General features: G+C 43.3%; 1 protein-coding gene across 1 annotated transcript in view; it reads left to right on the forward strand.

Moving 5' to 3' along the window:
* Nucleotides 1–839: 839 nt before the first annotated feature.
* FBN2 (fibrillin 2) overlaps nucleotides 840–19180 on the forward strand; it is a 226412-nt gene continuing 208071 nt past the window's right edge. The window contains 4 exon segments of the mRNA XM_042447774.1: nucleotides 840–972; nucleotides 4072–4154; nucleotides 9429–9527; nucleotides 13728–13823. Of these exon segments, the coding sequence (XP_042303708.1) occupies nucleotides 9476–9527; nucleotides 13728–13823 (148 nt within the window). The 5' untranslated portion in view covers nucleotides 840–972; nucleotides 4072–4154; nucleotides 9429–9475.

Here is a 19180-nt window from a genome sequence, read left to right on the forward strand (position 1 = left end):
GTCTCCTCACTTCCACCTGAGCCCGCCTTTCCTCCTCGGCCCCCCTTCTGGGTTCGCCAGTCTAACCTCTTTCTCCCCTTCTAGCTATCATCCTTGCCTAGCTTCCTTTATTTCATCATTCTTCCCTTTTTCCCTTCCTTTCATCCTTATCTATCTCATCCCTTCCTTCCTTCTATCCTGTCTGTCTGTCTGTCTGTCTGTCTGTCTGTCTATCTATCTATCTATCTATCTATCTATCTATCTATCTATCTATCTACCTATCTATCCATCCGTCCATCTATCTTTCTATCTCATCCCTATCCATCCATCCCTGTCTTGCTCCCCAGTTCCTTCTTCCTCCTCTTGGGTCCAGTTTAAGGCCCCGGGGCCTCCTCTTGCCCGGCTTTCCCCTTTTCCTGGAAGGCGCTGGGACCCTCCTCCCCACTTCTTTGCTCTTTCTTTCTTTCTTTCTTTCTTTCTTTCTTTCTTTCTTTCTTTCCTTCAGTTTCTTTGAAAGCAGCAGCGCGGCGGGAGGAAGAAGAGGAGGAGGAGGAGGAGGGCGGCGGATGGAGGGCGGCGGGGCCGGAGCAGCAGCAGCAGCAGCAGCAGCAGGAGGCCCTCCTCCGGCGTCCCAGAGCCAGGGCTGAGCGGGAGGCCAGGCCACACAGACCCCGCAGACCCCGCAGCAGCAGGAGGAGCAGCAGCGGGAGCAGCGGGAGCGGGAGGACCGGCCTTGGCGATGGGGGGAGCTCGCGGGGGCTTGGGCCTGCCCTGGTGCCTGCTGTGCCTGGGCTGCCTGGCCCTCGGGGCCCAAGGGGCGGCCGGCCGGGCCAAGCGGGGCCCCGGGGAGGAGGAGGAGCAGGAGGCAGCCGGAGGCCCCGGCACCGGGCGCCCGCTTCTCGCCCTGGGCAGCAGCCCCGAAGGAGCGGGCGCCGCGCTTGCTCCAGCCACCAGCCGCGTCCGCCGGAGAGGCCAGCAGGACGTCCTCCGAGGGTAGGCACCGGGCAGCCCCCCTTCCTTCCTTCCCCCCACTCCATCCCCCAGGCCCTGCTTCTCCCACAGGGAGCGCAATCGGGCGCCTGCGGCAGCCTGTCCCTTCCGCCTGGGCCAAGGAGGAGGGCGGCACCCTCGGGCCCTCCAGAGCTGCCCTGGACTGCAGCAGCCCCCTTCTGCCAGGGCCAGCCCAGGGGCCCTGCTGGGGAGGGGGCGGGGGACAACTTGTGGCCCTTCAGAGGTTGACTGGATTGCACTCCCCATCTGCCAGGGCTAGCCCATATCCCATAGTGAGGGGGGGTGTATATGGGGAGGGGGACAACCTGTGGCCCTTCAGAGGCTGACTGAATTGCAACCCCCCCTATAGCCCATGGTGTGTATGTGAAGGGGGACTTGTGGCCCTTCAGAGGCGGACTGAATTATAGTCCCCATCTTCTAATGCTAGCACATATCCCAGAGTGAAGTGTGTGTGTGTATGGGGGGGGGCACTTGTGGCTCTTCAAAGCCTGACTGAATTGCACCCCCTCTCAGCCAATGCTAGCATATAACCCATGATGAGGGGTTGTGAGAGTTGGCAGTCCCCCATTAGCTGGAGGGTCACAAGGATGGATGCTCTTTTACAGAAATTAAATCCTTGAACACAGAAAACTGGGGGTGGGGGGATTGTCACCTCCCTTTGCGCTTGGCAAGCCAGGCAACCCTCCCCCTGTGTCTTGGATTTCCCAGGGGAGAGCATCCCACCGCAGGCATCTCCAGCTCTCCAGCCTGAAGGTGCTGTGGTTCAGGCCCTGGGTTGACCTCCTCCGCTGTTGTGTGTGGAGAACCAGGCAGTACATGCATTGGTACAGGTGCAATGGGATCTTTTGTCTTCCACCTTTTTTCAGATACCAATGTGCCCCTGCAGTTCTGGGTGAATGACTGGCAACATTCCAAGGCATCCCCCTCATTCTGCTTCCTCCAAACCCAAGTCTGTCTCCTCCTTGAGGCCTCCCTTCCCTCGCACCAGACACTTCTATGCAACGCCCAACCCATCCAGTCAATCCACTGCCTTCTCTGGCCAAGCAGTCTCTCCCCCCCCCCCCCTAACCCATTCAACCCATTCTTCCCCATACCGTTCCCCAAAATGATCCTTTTCTAGTGGCCCCACTGCATGATGACCCCCCCACAACCGTAGGATACTAGGGTTGTATTTATCCCCCACTTTCTTATATTCTACCACCAACATTATTTTAGGGTGCCATGACAATCCCAGACCTTTCCCCAAACCCCTCCTTATTCAAGTACTTTCATACTTATCACAGGTTCCTTAAATAGCTTATACTGCTTGCTGTCTGTTAGTCTCTGAGCAGCTCCCCAGTGTTTCATTGAGATTGCCTAGAACACTGCTATGTATAATCTCCTGCGTCCATAAAGCCTGAACTTGAAGTCATCTTCTGGAATCACCCTGGTTTATCAGTCATGATCAGTCTTCTCTTACCATCAAGGCCCAGCCAACTTGCTACAGATTCTCTTTCACCTCAGCCAGCCCTTGGTTCTGCCATGATTGGATGATCAGCTATATCAGGACTAACCTCAGCCTTTTGGCTTACCTGTTGCAAGAACAGTTGTGTAGTCCATTACAATATCCCGCAAGTGAAATAGAGGGCCCAAACAGACAGGCCAAAATAAAGCTGCTTCGGGTCACTTTGGAGGTATGCGGTTTAAATGAAACATGCATCTTAAAGGCAGGAAGCCACACCAAAGCCATGCTCCAGTCCTAAGGACTGGAGCGCAGCTTTGGCTCAGCTTCTGGCCTCTTAAGATACATGTGTCATTTAAACCACATACCTCCAAAGTGACCCAAAGCAGCTTTATTTTGCCCTGTCTGTTTGGGCCCAGAGTTACTGGAGTAGGGGAGATAGTCTGGAGAACTCTCCTTGTTTCTATCAAATCCCATTACTCCCAGGCTGCTTTATGCTGTCCACCACACCAACATTTAAGTACATGGAGAAATGATGGTTTGCTATCATAGAACATGATAATTGTAAAGATGAAATGGGTTTCCTTTATTTTTATTTTTCTCCTCTGCAGGTTAAGCAGTGTTATCCTAAAGCACCCCATATGTTTTTTGAAGTTTTCATGTAGAAATGCTACCACTTTGCCTAATAGGCATCCAGTTCCATTCATGTTTCCATTACCAGCCTCTTACGTTAAGCTGCAGTTGTATCCCATCAGCTATGTCTTTAGGCGGCTTTTTCTCCCCCTCAGTCTTGTATGAGCCATTACACTTCTATGCATTCCCCTCCACACTTTCAACCCAAATACTTTGAGATGTTTCCATTTACTTTTGCACTCTGCTCTGTGTCTTTTCCCTCTTTCATAATGGTTGGTTTTCTTTCTTGATTGCTGTTGATTGGCTTGATTTAAATGTTAATTTTATATTTTATATATTTTATATCCCTGTTGGAAAATATTCTTGTATATCTTGAGACAGGTGTACAGTAAAATGAAACATCTCACTTATGTAAATATGACACTAATAGCAATACCAAATGTGGCCAGTGTTGCTTCAGTTTCACGATCAAGTTTAAGGATCTTTGATATAACACTGCAGAAGAAATGTGCTTTTTTAGACAGTGCTTTTTGAGATATCTACTTTTTTATCTTTGGAGAAGGAGGCTTTAATATCCCAGGTTGTTAAAAAAAATCCTTTCCACTTTTAAATCTTTCTAGTATGCTACATGTAACTAAGATTTTCCTTTTCCTTAAAATGGTAAATTTTGGTATGAATTTTCACTGTTTCTGAAGTAGTCAGAGTAGGCATGGATTTAGTTCATTATTCCTTCTTCTGCTTTCAGAGTGGCTTAAAAATGGCAATATCACCAAATGCTTATTGTTAAGCCCTACTCCCCTTACTTTTGATAAATAGGTGGCTTCTTAGCTCTTGGAGGGAGAGATGTTGCAGAAGGCTAGTTTTATTAAGAGATACAAGAATTCTATGAAATATAGCTTGTTTGTTGTTTCCATGGCCAATGCAAAAATTGTTCTGCAGAGCTAAAATCTAAATGGCTGATTCCACTGACGTATATTTTTGTGTACAAACTTGTTTGCATATGACAGGCCAAATGTGTGTGGCTCCAGATTCCACTCCTACTGTTGCCCTGGATGGAAAACGCTCCCTGGGGGGAATCAGTGTATTGTTCGTAAGTGTTTGGCTTCAGATTTTACAGTCTCTGCTTAATAACTTACCCCAAATAAACTTCATTAAATTTTAATAGCTTATTACATTGTTTTAAAGGCATTAATCTGGTTTAGGCTTCCACTTTGTATTTAAGAAATAGAAATTGCCTCACATTTCCTATATTAAGAAATATTAAGTATATAATAAACATCTTGTGATAAAAATGTCATTTCAGAAACTCACAGATCAACTGATGAATGCTTAAAACTTGAAATAGCCAAGTATTAAGCAAAGTAAACTGCAATTTACCGCATAAAGAAAATATAACTGAATTACCCAGGAGTCACATTACCTATAGGAATGTTCATTGTTTTTGCTGGTTTAGATTTACTGTTGTAACAGATTTAGATTAGAAATACTAAGATGTATTTTAATGGCTTCTTGATTGTTGATTTGGCTAAACTCACTATTGTGTTGAGAGATACAGTTACTGATATGACTTGGCAAAACCACGGATGTTAGTTGAACCATGGCATGGCCTCCTTGGGACAGAGCCTTACAACCAATGGCTAAGATTAGAGTTCAGCCATAGAACATGTGAAAAATATTAATAGTCATTTAAACATGTGTAGGCTAGAGTGTTTTTTCATTTCTGCATTGATTCACAACAGCCAGCAATCCAATGTATATGGGAACAGACAAGAAGAGATTGCAGATTTTTAATTTTTCCATTGCTATGAGTTTAATTTTTCCATTCCATTGCTATGAGTTTACTCAGAAGTAGGTTCTACTGAACATAGTAGAGATTACTTCTAAGTAGAATTGTCAAGGATTGCTCTGCTAATGTGGTTTATATTCTGACCCTGTGTACTGTGCAGTAACATAGCAACATTGCATAAAATCAGGTGCTCAGCCTCTGGTGCTGGTGCAAAGAGAGAACCAGTGAATTTATACTGATACTTGGGCCTAAGCCTTAATTCTAGTACAGTCAGTCCTCTACATTTGTGGTTTTGACTTTTACAGATTTGATTATTCATGGATTTGATTAATATGTTCTCTCTGGGAGTCTCTAGTTCCTCCAGCATGATTCTATGGTCAACATTCATCAGAAGTCATGCTAGAGGACCTAGAGATTTCTAGACAGAACACTTCTCCAGGCATTTGTAAGTCTTCTAGCACAATTCTATGATCACCTTTTGGCAGATGTTGACCATAGAATTGCATTGGAGGACCTAGAGATTCTGAGAAGTGACCTCTCAGGTTAAAAAAAATGTGTTTTTTTTTTTAATTTGTGGTTTTTCCACTTTCACGGGGGTCCTGTGTTCCTTACCCCAGTGAATGTGGAGGACCCACTTTTCTACTGCTGCAGCAGTCATCAGATCTGTTTCCAATCTCTGAACAGTGTAGAGCAAGGGTGGTCAACTGCAAGAGTTCTAGTGGCCATTTTTTTTACCCAAAGACCCTTGTAGGGCAGTGGACAAATGGACTAGCAAAAATTAAATGGAGCTCCTTTTGGGAGCCACCTTGTTCCTGCAGCGACCAAACGGCTGCGGGAATGATGCCAGGGAGAAAGACTCCGGGTGGCCCCTTTCTCCCATGGCTCTGGCTCCCAGGGTGTCCAGGGGCATGAAGCCCCAAGGACACCCTTTTTTGCTGCATCTCCATGGTCTGGAAAAACTCTGGATTGGGGCCGCAGGGCTGCTGGTGAGGCTGCCCTGCCCCCAACCCGGAGATAACAGGGGCGACTGCAGACTGCCCCATACTCAACTACATCGTGTTATTAGTGTAGTGAACTGTGCAACTAAGATGAGCCAAAGTACAGTACAGAAAGGAATTACAAACCCAGATAGAATGAGAGCCTATGGCTCTTGTTTTGGCCCATCTCCCCTGTTTTAAAAATATATCTAGCATGGCTTTGTTGTTGATGTTAACTTTAACTCTGCCAAAAAACAATAGAATGTGACTTTAAGGTTTCCTCAGGGTTCCACACATGAATATAATTACATATATTGTAACAAAGAAAAGCAGTTTGTAGCTCTTTAACAGCAAGCAGTAAGAGCACAAACCTGTGTTTAACTCAGCATTTGTTCTACTTTTTCAGATGGTGGAATGGTGACCCTTAAGTCATTTTAGCAATATTCTCCACTGGGAAATTCTTGCTCACACAACATTTCATTTATGTTGCAGACCTATCTTCAGGGCATTTTGAACCCTTAAATTGGCTTTAGCTTAAACTGATCTGCAATGCAAAGGAGAGCCTACATTGACTACAGGATACATTTAATTTGCCATTTTCACTTTATTCTTTACTAATAACTAACAGTCACACAGCATATTGGGACTCAAAAGGCACATTAAAATCTCATGTGAAAATATCCTCAGAACGCTCTGTAGTATAGTGAAATATGTTAACATATATAACATGCTTAGTGTATAAAAGTAAAAATGAATAGGGGTAAGTTGTGAAAAGCATGAAAATAAACTTTTCTTATGTTTATTTTCTATTGCATTTAAGCTATATAAAATGCTTTACTGTTTGTAAAGTGACAGCTGAAATTTTTAAAATTGAAAATTCCAATCATTTATAGCCTTTTAACCTAGAAAAGATTATATTTTTCTAAAATAAAAGTAGGCATATATCTACAGTTAATATTTCTAGAAGAAGTTTGAGTGAAAAAAGGTAATAATTTCCCCCTTACACAACAATACTGATGACCCCCCTCCCTCACTAAATTGGTGTTAGTCCAAAGGGAGATGCTTTGATTAGCATCCATACTATCGTATTTCCTGGGGCTAATAGCATCTCCGGTGCAGGGAATACACACTGAGGAGTTTATCACATTGAGGGAAATTGGTAGTTTAAACAGTAATTAACCAACCAAAATTGTACAGTTGAGATTAAAACATGATTAAAAAGTGATTAACACAAGAGCCATTATCCCATGAATAACCAGGGAATAACCAGGCAATAAAGAGCAAAAAATCATTCACAAGAAAATCCTGTGAATGATTTGCTGCTGTTTATTGCCTGGTTGTTCACGGGATAATAGCACTTTAATCATGCTTAATCTCAACGTCATATGAAAACCATTAGCGCAATTGCGTGATTATCATGGGATATTCTCAAGATAATAGCACTTTGAACATGACATTATGTGAAAATCATTAGCTCAATGGCATGATTATGGTGGGTTAATCACCATTTATACTTCTAATTTCCCCCCGTGTGATAAACTCCTGAGATACAGTAGCCCTGTCTGCACTAGCTGGGATACACTAATGGCAACCTGGAATATCCTGGCCCTAGAGCTCTCTTGGCTCCCCCCATTACCTCAGCCCCCTGTTCTGACACCGGGCAACTGTTTGCATGGACATCCCACTGTGTTGCCCAGTATGTCTGCCTCAGTGGCACATTGCTTCACTCGGAGGTCACAACAAGGTACCCAGCTATGATTACATGGCTGGGTGCCTTGTTCTGACATCAGAGGAAGTCACTTGCAGTGGCAGTGGATACACCACGTGGCACAGCAGGGTGCCTGTGTGAATAGCTGCCCAGCATCAGAACAGAGAGCTCCAGATCTTTGAGGAAAATCTGAAGCAAACCGAATTTTCCCCCTTCATATATATCCTGGTTCTGGTGCTGAATGTCATCAGGTCTGTTCACATTAGAACTGGGGCTTAGGCCATGCATCGTCTGGTCTCTCTCTTGAGAGGACAAGAGGAGGCTGGTTTATTTGACCTGTGCAGACAGGGCCAGTGTGGCAGAAAAGGACTAACCCATCCCCACCCCCTCTGTCTGACTTAGTCAAATTCTTCTAATCTCTAACACACACACACACACACACATTATTATTATTGTTGTTGTTGTAACAATCAAATTCACAGGATTGCAGTGTTCTATGTAGATTTTGTGGGAGCCAGCATAGTGTAGTGGTTTGAGTATTGGACTATGACTCTGGACACCAGGGTTTGATTCCCAGCTCAGCCATGAAACCCACTGGGTGACCTTGGGCAAGTCACACTCTCTCAGCCACTGGGGAAGGCTATGGCAAACCTCCTCAACAAATCTTGCAAGAAAACTACATAATAGGTTGCCTTAGGGTCACCATAAATCGGAAACTACTTGAAGGCACACAACAACAACAACAAAATCACATATCTTAAATACATTGATCTCTTTGGCCTTCTCCCTTTACAGTGCTTGCAAAAGTAAAATATAGTAATTATTTAATATTATTCTGGTCTTCAATATTCTGGTTATTCTGATTTCATCCCAGCTCTTTGAGGCACTATACAAATAGATAAAATAAGAGGGGGAGAGTTTTTAGAGTTTTTCAGCCTCTGATACTGCTCTCTAATTTTATTAAAATTAGTTTAAGAGAAGATATTTTTCTATCCATTGAGGTTCTACATGTAACCCAGGATGCTGATTTTCTGAGGTTCTTGAATACATGGAGACCTCCATGGATAGATGATGTTCTTTTCTTCATGAAGTCACCCTTCACATATAGAGAGTGATGTAAACAGCATTGTATGTGGGTAGGCTCAAGGAGTCCCTCAACTATTCATTTATTTTTCCCCAACAGTACTTTTATTGATTGATTGATTGACTGATTGTATTTATATCCCACTCTTCAGCCCTAAAGGCTCTCAGAGCGGCTTACAAATAGTTATTCAGTCAGTTCCTTGCACTCAGGGTTACAATCTAAAAAGACATGAGACAAAAGGAGAAGGGAATGGTGGAGGGAAAGGGGATCAAGTCCAGTGGTTCTTCTCTCCCTCTGAGGCCTGGACCATGGCAGATGGACTGGAGGGAGGGCCCTTCTTCTTGCTCTGGCTAGCCCTGATGAAGTTGGGCCTGCCTTTTCACCCCCTCCCAGGTCGGATGTGTTATCTCTACACAGTTCACATACCTCTCTTCTTATATACAGTAAATACAATTTTATGTCTTTTGTGCTACATTTTGACATGTTAAGTGCATCAGAATGGAAACTGTTTTTGTACTTCTGTTTTTAGTAGCAGCAAATTAAGCATTAAAAAACCCTCCTTAACTTGGTGCTTAAAGTTGTGATGGACTACATATCCCATCATTTGTAACTAGCATGCAGTGGAGGTACATCTTGGGCTGCTAAGTTTGGGCAGACAGAAACAAAGGCAGGGCAAATAGTTTTGTCATGAAGTTTTGTCTGTATCTGTGTGTGTTTTGACACATTTAAATAAATACCTGATTTGTTCCTCAGCATTTCTTCAGCCATCTAATATTACAAGTGCTTTAATGCATTGTTTTCTTCCACAGCAATTTGTAGAAATAGTTGTGGTGATGGGTTTTGTTCTCGCCCTAATATGTGCACTTGCTCCAGTGGACAGATATTGCCAACCTGTGGATCAAAATCTGGTAAGGCTTGAATAGATTTTTTAATTTGGCTCACTTTAACGAATTCCCATTTTGGGAGAGAATATTTGAGGAGAAAAGGCATTAGGTATCATTTTGCCCACCCCAGAAATAACGAAAACAAGAAAATGAAAAATTAGTCCAAATAGGGCCATTTATTAACTTGACCTGATTATTAATTTCTTAACGGAACTTCAAACTAGATGGGGAAATAGCCATGGACAAGAGCAGCTGCAGCCGGTAGTTTATCTCTGCAGCCTCCCCTGAGTGACAGCAAAAGCTGGGTTATCCGTTGACTGTCCCGCATCAGGAAGACTAACATGGAAGTCCCTCTCCCAATGCCCAAGAATTAAAAAGAGGGGTTTATCCTCCATGCAGTCCCAAGGGATGTCTTTTCCCCCACTTTTCAGGTCCCAAGATCCAAACGGTTGATTCCGTAGACCTCCCTTCCACCCAAACAATGTCCTAGGTGCTCACTGAAATCCAAATTTCTTTCAAATCATGCTGAATCAACCTATTTAGATGCCATCCAAACCAATTTCCCAAGGTCTGTCTGGAAACAGTATGGGGTAGGCGAAAAAGCCCTTGGAAAGGGAAAATATTTCTACCCGGCTCTGAAGCAATCAAGTTAACTTCACACTGCACCAGTGGAGGGAGCGTGGGTCAATTGCAAAATTGAAGTGAAGAAGCTGGGGACGGCAGACAATAACTGGCCACGCCCCCAAGATCTTCAAGCCTCACCATAACTGCTGAGGCATCTTTTAAACGGTCTCTTCCTGTGGGCGTGGGCAAACAATGCATCCCATCCCAACCCTTTATGTGGGAGTGGGATGCAAATTACACTAGGATTTTGCTTATACACAGATTATTTGTTCTTGCATTCCATGTGCTGTTTTCCATGCAGGAGTTCACTTGCTTCCTCTCTTATAGAGCAAAGATTCCATGCACAAAGGCTTGTGCATGCCTAACAGCAAACAGAATAGCAAAATTACATATTATGGTATCTACACTTATAAAAAGTATGCTTTATCTGTAGGGTCACCTTTATTTTGAAAAAAAAAGCAGCTGTATGGGGTTTTAGTCCAGAATATGGGGCCAGTCAAAGGTCCCTGCTATATTCCCCCCCCCCCCCGAATGCTTCCATCATGGTGCCCAGACAGAAATAATCAATAAGAGACCCAATGAACTACAGAATGTTAGCTACAGAGAACAAGATGCCATACACAGCCTCGGAAACAACCCTAATACTGGCCCAAAACAGACGTGAAGATGGGGGCGACAGCTTCCAGCTGTTCCAGGGGCATGGTGTTTATGTGACGCATGCCCCTGGAGTACCCAGAAGCCACCCCAGGGCTACCCCAGGGTCGCCTAAGGCAGCCCAAAACCAGCTTTGGAAGGAGTGCACAAGATCTGCTCCTTGCTGTGGTCCATTCAGGACCACCACAGGAGGCACCCTCAGCGTATGTTCGCTGTGGTCCCGGGATGATTGGGCCAGGAGTGGCTGCTTCTGGATGCCCATCTCTTTCACCCCATTGTCACCAAACAGGCTGCGAAAGGAAGAGCTGTAGACATCATAGACAACTCTGTCCATATACACAAGGCAAAGTTCAAAGATATAGCTGTGTTCATCTGTAGAATCAGTATGTAGAGAGATCTTGTAGCTCCTTTGAGACTAACTGAAAGAAAAAAGTTGGCAGCATGAACTTTCATAGGAAGTAGACTGAAGTCTATGAAAGCTTATGCTGCCAACTTCTTTCTTTCAGTTAATCTCAGTGGTGCTATAAGATCGCCCTAGAAGGCTGAGAGGAAACTGTCCAACACAACATTTTACAGAATCCTGTCTAATGATCCCACAGAGGAATACGGGAAGGAATTACACAGGCTACTCATGGAATTTTCCATGGAGGTGCAGAACCAAATCCTAACTGACACAATCCAAGAACCTTGACCAGGAACATTCTATCTATTACCCAAAATACACAAACAGGGCAACCCTAGCCTGCTGTTATCTCAAGGATTGCAACACTCACAGTTGGTGCCTCTAGTTATATGGACAACATCCTTAAACCGTATGCCACCATCACTCCCACCTGTATTAAAGACACTAGTGAATTCCTGCAGAAAATACAATAAATCCACAACCTCCCAGGGAACACCATCTTAGTCACTATGGATGTAAAATTCCTGTATACCAACATCCCACGCAAGGATGCACTAGAATCTTCTAGTTAATGGTACTGGCATGGACACATGCATAGCACCACAATATGCCAACACCTTCATGGCTGACCTAGAACAATACTTCCTTAGCTCCTGCACTCAGAAACCTCTCCTTTACATGAGATACATTGATGATATCTTCATAATTTGGACTAATGGAGAGGATTCACTCAAGACATTTGACCAGAGGTTCAACAACTTCCACCCCACCATCAATCTTAGTCTGGAACTAACAGAGGAACAAGTTAACTTTCTGGATACCACTATACAGTCACAAAATGGACATTTAAGCACCCCACTATGTTGCAAACCCACTGACCACTATATGAACTTACATGCCTCCAGTGTCCATCTTGAACACACTACCAGATCTATAATCTACAGCTAAACCCTCTGAAACAATCACATCTATTTGGATCCACAAGACAGGGATGCCAAGCTCATGGAATTACAACAAGCATTTTTCAAGCTATAGTACCCACCATATGAAGTAAAAAAGCAAATAAACAAGGGAAGACTTGTACTCAGGACTAATCTACTACAGAACAAATGAAGAGAGAAAATGACAGTAGCCCACTAGTGGTCCCATACAGCTCAGATGTATCATCAATGAACTGAAACCTATTCTGGACAATAATGCTGTCCTCTCAAGGGACTTGCCTACAGACACCCTCCCAACCTCAAACAGTTACTCACCTACAGGAGGACACACACAGACTGGAGATGGGTAGAAGACCTTGCCGCAGACTCAGATGTGAACTCTGCACATACATCTATTCATGAAATGTCACTACAGGACCTAATGGCATCACCCACAATATTAGAGGGACTTTCACTTGCTCATCCTCTAATGTGATATATACCATCCTATGTCAACAATGTCATTTAGCACTCTACATTGGTCAAACAGGCCAGTCTCCACACCAGAGGATAAATGGACATCAATCAGATATTAGGAAGGGGAATACACAAAAACTGATTGCAGAACACTTCAGTATTCCTGGGCATTCCACCTTGGACCTCAGAACAGCGGTTCTGGGGATAAAGGAACCAGAAAAGAAGATCAGAAAAGAGAAATAGAATATTCACATTCTCCAGTCCATCAGCAGTGGGATGGACAGAGACAAAGGTTTTCTGGCACACTGCATATATTGTAATAGTATTTAACACCCAGCCTCATGAGTGCTTGCTTGATCAGTTTATGACATCCCCTCTCTGTTTCCCACAAAGGAGGAAGGGGATAAAGATAAAGGAACTCCAAAGTAACACCAGCAAGCTAGAGAGGGATATGTAGAGATTTAAGAAGAGTATAATACAAGTAGAGGAATTAGATACAGTGGTCCCCAAACTGTTTTCTTTATCTGGGAGCTGAAGTCCAAAATCTCTTAAAGGGCACAGTTTGGGGGGCACTGAATTAGAGGGTGATAAATATTTTGGTTATGGCAGCCTAAAGGAAAAAGCTGCAGTTAGCTCTGTTTTCTTAATGCAGTAGTTGGAGCACAATATATGTCATACATTTGGCACAAGTACCTTGCTCCAAACACACAGAGTAAAAGAGAAAAGGGGAAATCAGAGCACCAGTGTCATGGAAAAAGTGGCAGTGGAATGGAGGTTGGGGAGAGAGGGCTCTGAATGTTTGTGGGAGAGCGAGAGTGAGAGAGACTGGGAGAGAGAGGCCTAAGAATCCCTCCCCCAATGGTTTGCTGACTGTGGAAGAGTTATGCAGGCATTGGAATTTACCAACCAGATCTATAGTTTAAAATAATGTATCTTAAAGAGGACAATTAATGGAGTTTGAAAATACATGATACATTTGTATAGAGCTTATTTGTCTACCTGTATAGTAATAGCTAATGTAAATATCTGCCTAGTCTTGAAATATATTTTATCTTGCATACTTTCTCAATGCTCACATTTTTAGCTGTGTTTGGATACCTTCAATAAAACTATTGATTCATAATTTTCAATTTCATTTTTCTGTAGTACAACAATGCAATATCAGATGCATGAATGGTGGTACCTGTCTCGATGACCAATGCCAGTGCCAGAAGGGATATATTGGCACTTACTGTGGACAGCGTAAGTGGATACTTTGATAGTCAGGGTCTGTTTGAGTTTTCTTTGCTTGTGCAAATAATTAAGGCAAGGTGTGTTCCAGAATTCTGGTGTTTTATGGTGGCTGTTTTTGTATGTTGCTGTAAGAGACCAAACTGGTTTTCTGTTATGAAGGATGACCTTGAACAAATCATTGGTATCATGTTAGTGACATTAACAAGTGTAAGCTGAAGTGAACATACGTCTCTGTGTATATGTTTGTGTATTTGGTCATTGCAGAGGTTGGTATTTTTTCCCTTCCTCTGCAGTTACCAAAGCCATCACCACACTGACTCACTATTTTGCTGTGATATCTCTTTCTCCACAGCCGCCACTCTGGCTCATGAAGAGTAGGGTGGCAACCAGAGAAGCCTCTGACTATGCAGGGTAATGTACTCATAGCCAGAAGCAGAACAATTACAGTGCACCCTTGTTATATGCTGGGGTTTGGTTCCAAGATCCCCCGTGGATAACAAAATGGGTGGATGCTCAAATCCCATTAAATATAATGACATAGCAAAATGGTGTCCCTTATAAAAAACGGAAAATCAAGGTTTGATATTTGAAATTTATACTTTTTTAACATTTTCAAACCGTGGATGCTTGAATCCATGTAGTATTAAAAATCCGTATATAAGAAGGGCCGGCTGTACATCATCCATTGGGGACGTCTGGAGAACCCTGGTGGATCTTGGCAAATATTGTCATTGGTCTACATTTGGCTATGAAAATATAGCCAGATGCTTCCCTTATACCTCCATTCTCCACCAGCTACTGAATAGCTGTGGTGGTGGTGGACCTATACCAGCTAAATGGTGAGTCTTAGGTGAGGTGAGATATGAGCTGCAGTGTTGTTCTGCCTGCAGAACTTTTATGCTTTGTTCAGTGATATAGGATCTTGTCCATCGTCTTCCACTTGGCTGAGATTATTATGGAAATTAAATTCTCCTGTATGAGTTAAGGATCATAGAGTCATCGAATCATAGAATTGGAAGAGAACCCAAGGGCCATCCAGTCCAACCCCCTGCCATGCAGGAACTCAAAGCACCCCCAACAGATCACTATCCAATCTCTAAGGAAGGAGACTCCACCACTCTCAAAGGGAACAGCTCTCTACTGTCGAACAGCTCTCACCATCAGGAAGTTCCTCCTAATGTTGAGGTGGAATCTCATTTCCTGTAACTTGCATCCATTGTTCTGGGTCCTATTCTCTGGAGCAGCAGAAAACAAGCTAGCTCCCTCCTCAATATGACATCCCTTCAAATATTTAAACAAGGCTATCATATCACCTCTTAACCTTCTCTTCTCCAGGCTAAACATCCCCAGCTAAGTCTCTCCTCATAAGGCATGGTTTCCAGACCCTTCACCATTTTGGTCACCCTCCTCTGGACCCGCTTCAGCTTCCCAACATCCTTTTTGAATTGTGGTGCCCAGAACTGGACACAATATTCCAGGTGGGGCCTGATGAAGACAGACTAGAGTGGCACTATTACTTCCTTTGATCTAGACACTATACTTCTATTGATGCAGCCTAGAATCACATTAGGCTTTTTATGTGCTGCATCACACTGTTGAGTTGACTCATGTTCAACTTGTGGTCTACTAGGACTCCTGAATCCCTTTCACGTGTAGTCTCGCTAGGTGTCCCCCATCATATATCGATGCATTTCATTTTTTGTTGTTGTTGTTGCCCTAAGTGCAGTACCTTACATTTCTCTGTGTTGAAATTCATTTTGTTAGCTTTGGCCCAGCTTTCTAATCTATTAAGGCCATTTTGATCCTCTGGGGTATTAGCTAATTTGGTGTCATCTGCAAATTTGATAAACATGCCCCCTGTTCTTTCATCTTAAGCCATTGATAAAGATGTTGAATAGCACTGGGCCCAGGACAGAACCCTGTGGGACCCCACTGGTCACTTCTCTCCAGGATGAAGAGGAGCCATTGGTGAGCACCCTTTGGGTTCGGCTGGTCAACCAACTACAAATCCATTTATTTTTTATTTTTTTTAATTTTATTTTATTATGCAAATTACAAACACATAATATATATAAAACAGAACATAAAACAAACATTAAAAAACACTATCAAATCAGATCAGTCATTCTTGCATGTCACATCATATGTACTCAAGCAACCTTTTTCCTGAGTGTTTTTGTGAATAGGTTCGATTTAGTACAATTAGTTTAGTAATCTTGTTAATTAACTTCCTGAAAAAGTAGGTTCATTTTAACTAACAGAACTGAAATTTGCCCATTTCTTTTCTCAAAAAATGGCAATAGTTTTACATCTGTTTTTCTATGATACTTTGTAAGGTTGTGTTTATCTTGAGATTTTGATATACCATTATATCTTTCTTCTGATTATTATAATCTAGGTTGAATTTAGAGAAGATAAGGGAAGAAATCAATAACAAGAGTTAAAAGAAACTTCAATGTAATTTTCCTGTGCCTATTTTCTCTTCGTACAATCTAAGGCAGTCCCATTCTTCTTCTACTTTTGTGATTGATTGCTCTCTCATTGCTGCAGTCAAGACATACTCATTGCTTCTTGTAATTTTATAATCCATTCTTCTGGTGATGGGATTTGTTTTTGTTTCCAATATTTAGCATATAGAATCCTTGCTGTGGATACCATATATAATAAGATTCATGAATGTTATTCCTTGATTTTATCTTCTAAACTACATGTCATGTTAAGTAGAAATAATAATGCATTCTTGGGGGGGGGGGGGGAATTTGTAGGATTTCCTTGATCAATTTATGAATATTTTCTCAAAATTTCTATGCTTCCTGGCATCTCCACCAGATATGAAAGAAGGTGGCACCTGGTTTGTTGCACTTGCAACATTGGGTATTGCCCATTTTATAAATTGCATTCAATTTACCCCTACACGTGCTCGCTATTTGTTTGAATTATTCTTTGTTGATTTCCCCCTTTTTCCATTTCTTATACAGTGGAACCTTGCCTTATGCAGGGGATTCGTTCCACCCCCTGCACAAGGCAAATCCCACATAAGCTCAAGCCCCATTCAATATAATGGGGTTTGTGCTTGCGGCGGCGTGGTGGCTGCGCACGGTGGTGGCGCACTCCATTCATTTAATGATGATGCGGTTTCTGTGTAAACAGGAATCTGTGTATGATGCGACCGTGTATGGAGTGAGCACACTGTACATGCCCCATTTAAAACATAGCTCCTTTTAAAGTTCTGTAGTAATCTATCCTGGTTTCTTGAGACATCTCCCATTTTTCTTCCTCATTTGAACTGTTTCAAATTGTGCCTTCAGTATCTCGCTTTTGAGTAACTCCCATCCATCCTGAAATCCCTTTTCTTTTAGTATTCCTAACCACGAGATCACCCCCAGTATTTTGCTTAGTTTACTGAAATCAGGTTTCCTAAAGTCTAGAATGCATGTCTGACTACGCCTGACTTCTCCTTTCCACTGTATAACAAATTCCAAGCGGGCATGATTACTCCCACATAAGGATCCCACCACTTGCACCCCATTAACCAGGTCATCTCTGTTAGTTAGGACCAGATCTAAAATACAGTAGCTGACCCCCTTGTTGCCTCTTCCACTTTTTGGACAATGAAATTGTCTTCCAGGTGAGGAATTTGCTAGACCTTGAGGTTTTGGCTGAGTGTGACTTCCAGCAAATATCAGGATAGTTAAAGCCACCCATCACTACTACATCTCTCCTTTCTGAGTGTGTGGTCATCTGTTCTAGAAAGGCATCATCCAATTCCTTAGTTTGACTTGGGGGTCTGTAGTAGACTCCCACAATAACATCCCTGTTGTTTCTCCCCTTTCATTTTTATCCAGATGCTTCCCACCTGGCTTCCAGAATATAAACCCTGTAAACATCCCTGACATATAATGCTATTCCTCCTCCTTTCTTGTTTAGTCTATTTCTCTTTAAAAGGTTATACCCCTCTATTACTACATTTCAATCATGAGACTTATCCCACCAGGTTTCAGTGATGCCTATTATATCATATTTGCTTTGTTGTACTAGGAGTTCAAGTTCATCTTGCTTATTTCCCATGCTCTGTGCATTAGTGTAGACTAGAGACATCTAAAACTGTGGCTCCTCCCCACTTGCTGCTGTGTAAGGTGTTTTGTCTCTCACTGTTGGGTCCTTGCACTATTCAACACTGTTGGGTCCTTGTATTATAACAGTTTGACTATTATCTCCAGCCCTTGATGAACTCCTGCCTTCCAAAATACTGTTTCCCTCCCCCAAATAACTCAGTTTAAAGCCCTCCTGAACAAATTCTTGAGACTGCTGGCAAAAACGTTTCTGCCAGCTGATGTGAGGTGCAAACCATCCCTTGCCAGAAGTCCCCCCTCATGGAACCGCAGCCCATGATCAAAGAATTCAAATCGTTCTCAGCGGCACCATCTACAGAGTCAGTTGTTTACATCTGCTATTTTTCTCTCCCTTCCTGGACCATGCCCTTCAACTGGGAGAAGAGATGACAACCTGTGCATCCATCCATCTCTTTCAGCTTCCTACCCAGAGCCTCATAATCCCTTTTGATATTCTGAAGGCTGTGCCTTGCAGTTACATTGGTTCCCACATGAACCAAAAGGAAGTTAGTAATGGTCAACAGGCTTGACAAGTCTTGTCAGTCTGTCTGTCACATCAGAGATCTTTGCCGCAGAGAGACAACACTCCACCCAAGACATCTTCTCAGGCCCACACCACTGATTCTATACCCCTCAGCAAGGAGTCCCCCACGACCAGTACCTGCCTCCTCCAAGGACTGTCCCTGCTGCTCTCCCTCATCATCCCTGATAAAGGAGAGGGCTTAAATTGGTTCTGTAGCTGCAAGCTCACAGAATGATCCCTGGTGTTCCTAGTTGTGTGTATGACATTTCTCCAACTGTCTGCCTCTGGTGTTTGTTAAGTGTCCTCCTCTGCAGAAACTTCCTGTGTGTGTTCCCCAACTAGGACAGTCCGTTCTGTTCTGTCCAGAAAAACCTCCTGCTCCCTAATATGCAGAAAAGAAGGTTAAGAGGTGATGTGATAGCCCTGTTTAAATACTTGAAGGGATGTCATATTGAGGAGGGAGCAAGCTTGTTTTCTGCTGCTCCAGAGAATAGGACCTGGAACAATGGATGCAAGCTCCAGGGAAAGAGATTCCACCTCAACAAAGAACTTCCTGACAGTAAGGGCTGTTGGACAGTGGAACACACTCCCTTGGAGTGTAGTGGAGTCTCCTTCCTTGGAGGTCTTTAAGCAGAGGCTGGATGGCCATCTGTCGGGGATGCTTTGATTGAGATTTCCTGCATGGCAGGGGGTTGGACTGGAAGAGACCACAAGGGCCATCCAGTCCAACC

Source organism: Sceloporus undulatus, chromosome 2 (assembly GCF_019175285.1).
Source record: "Sceloporus undulatus isolate JIND9_A2432 ecotype Alabama chromosome 2, SceUnd_v1.1, whole genome shotgun sequence".
Classification (NCBI taxonomy): domain Eukaryota; kingdom Metazoa; phylum Chordata; class Lepidosauria; order Squamata; family Phrynosomatidae; genus Sceloporus; species Sceloporus undulatus.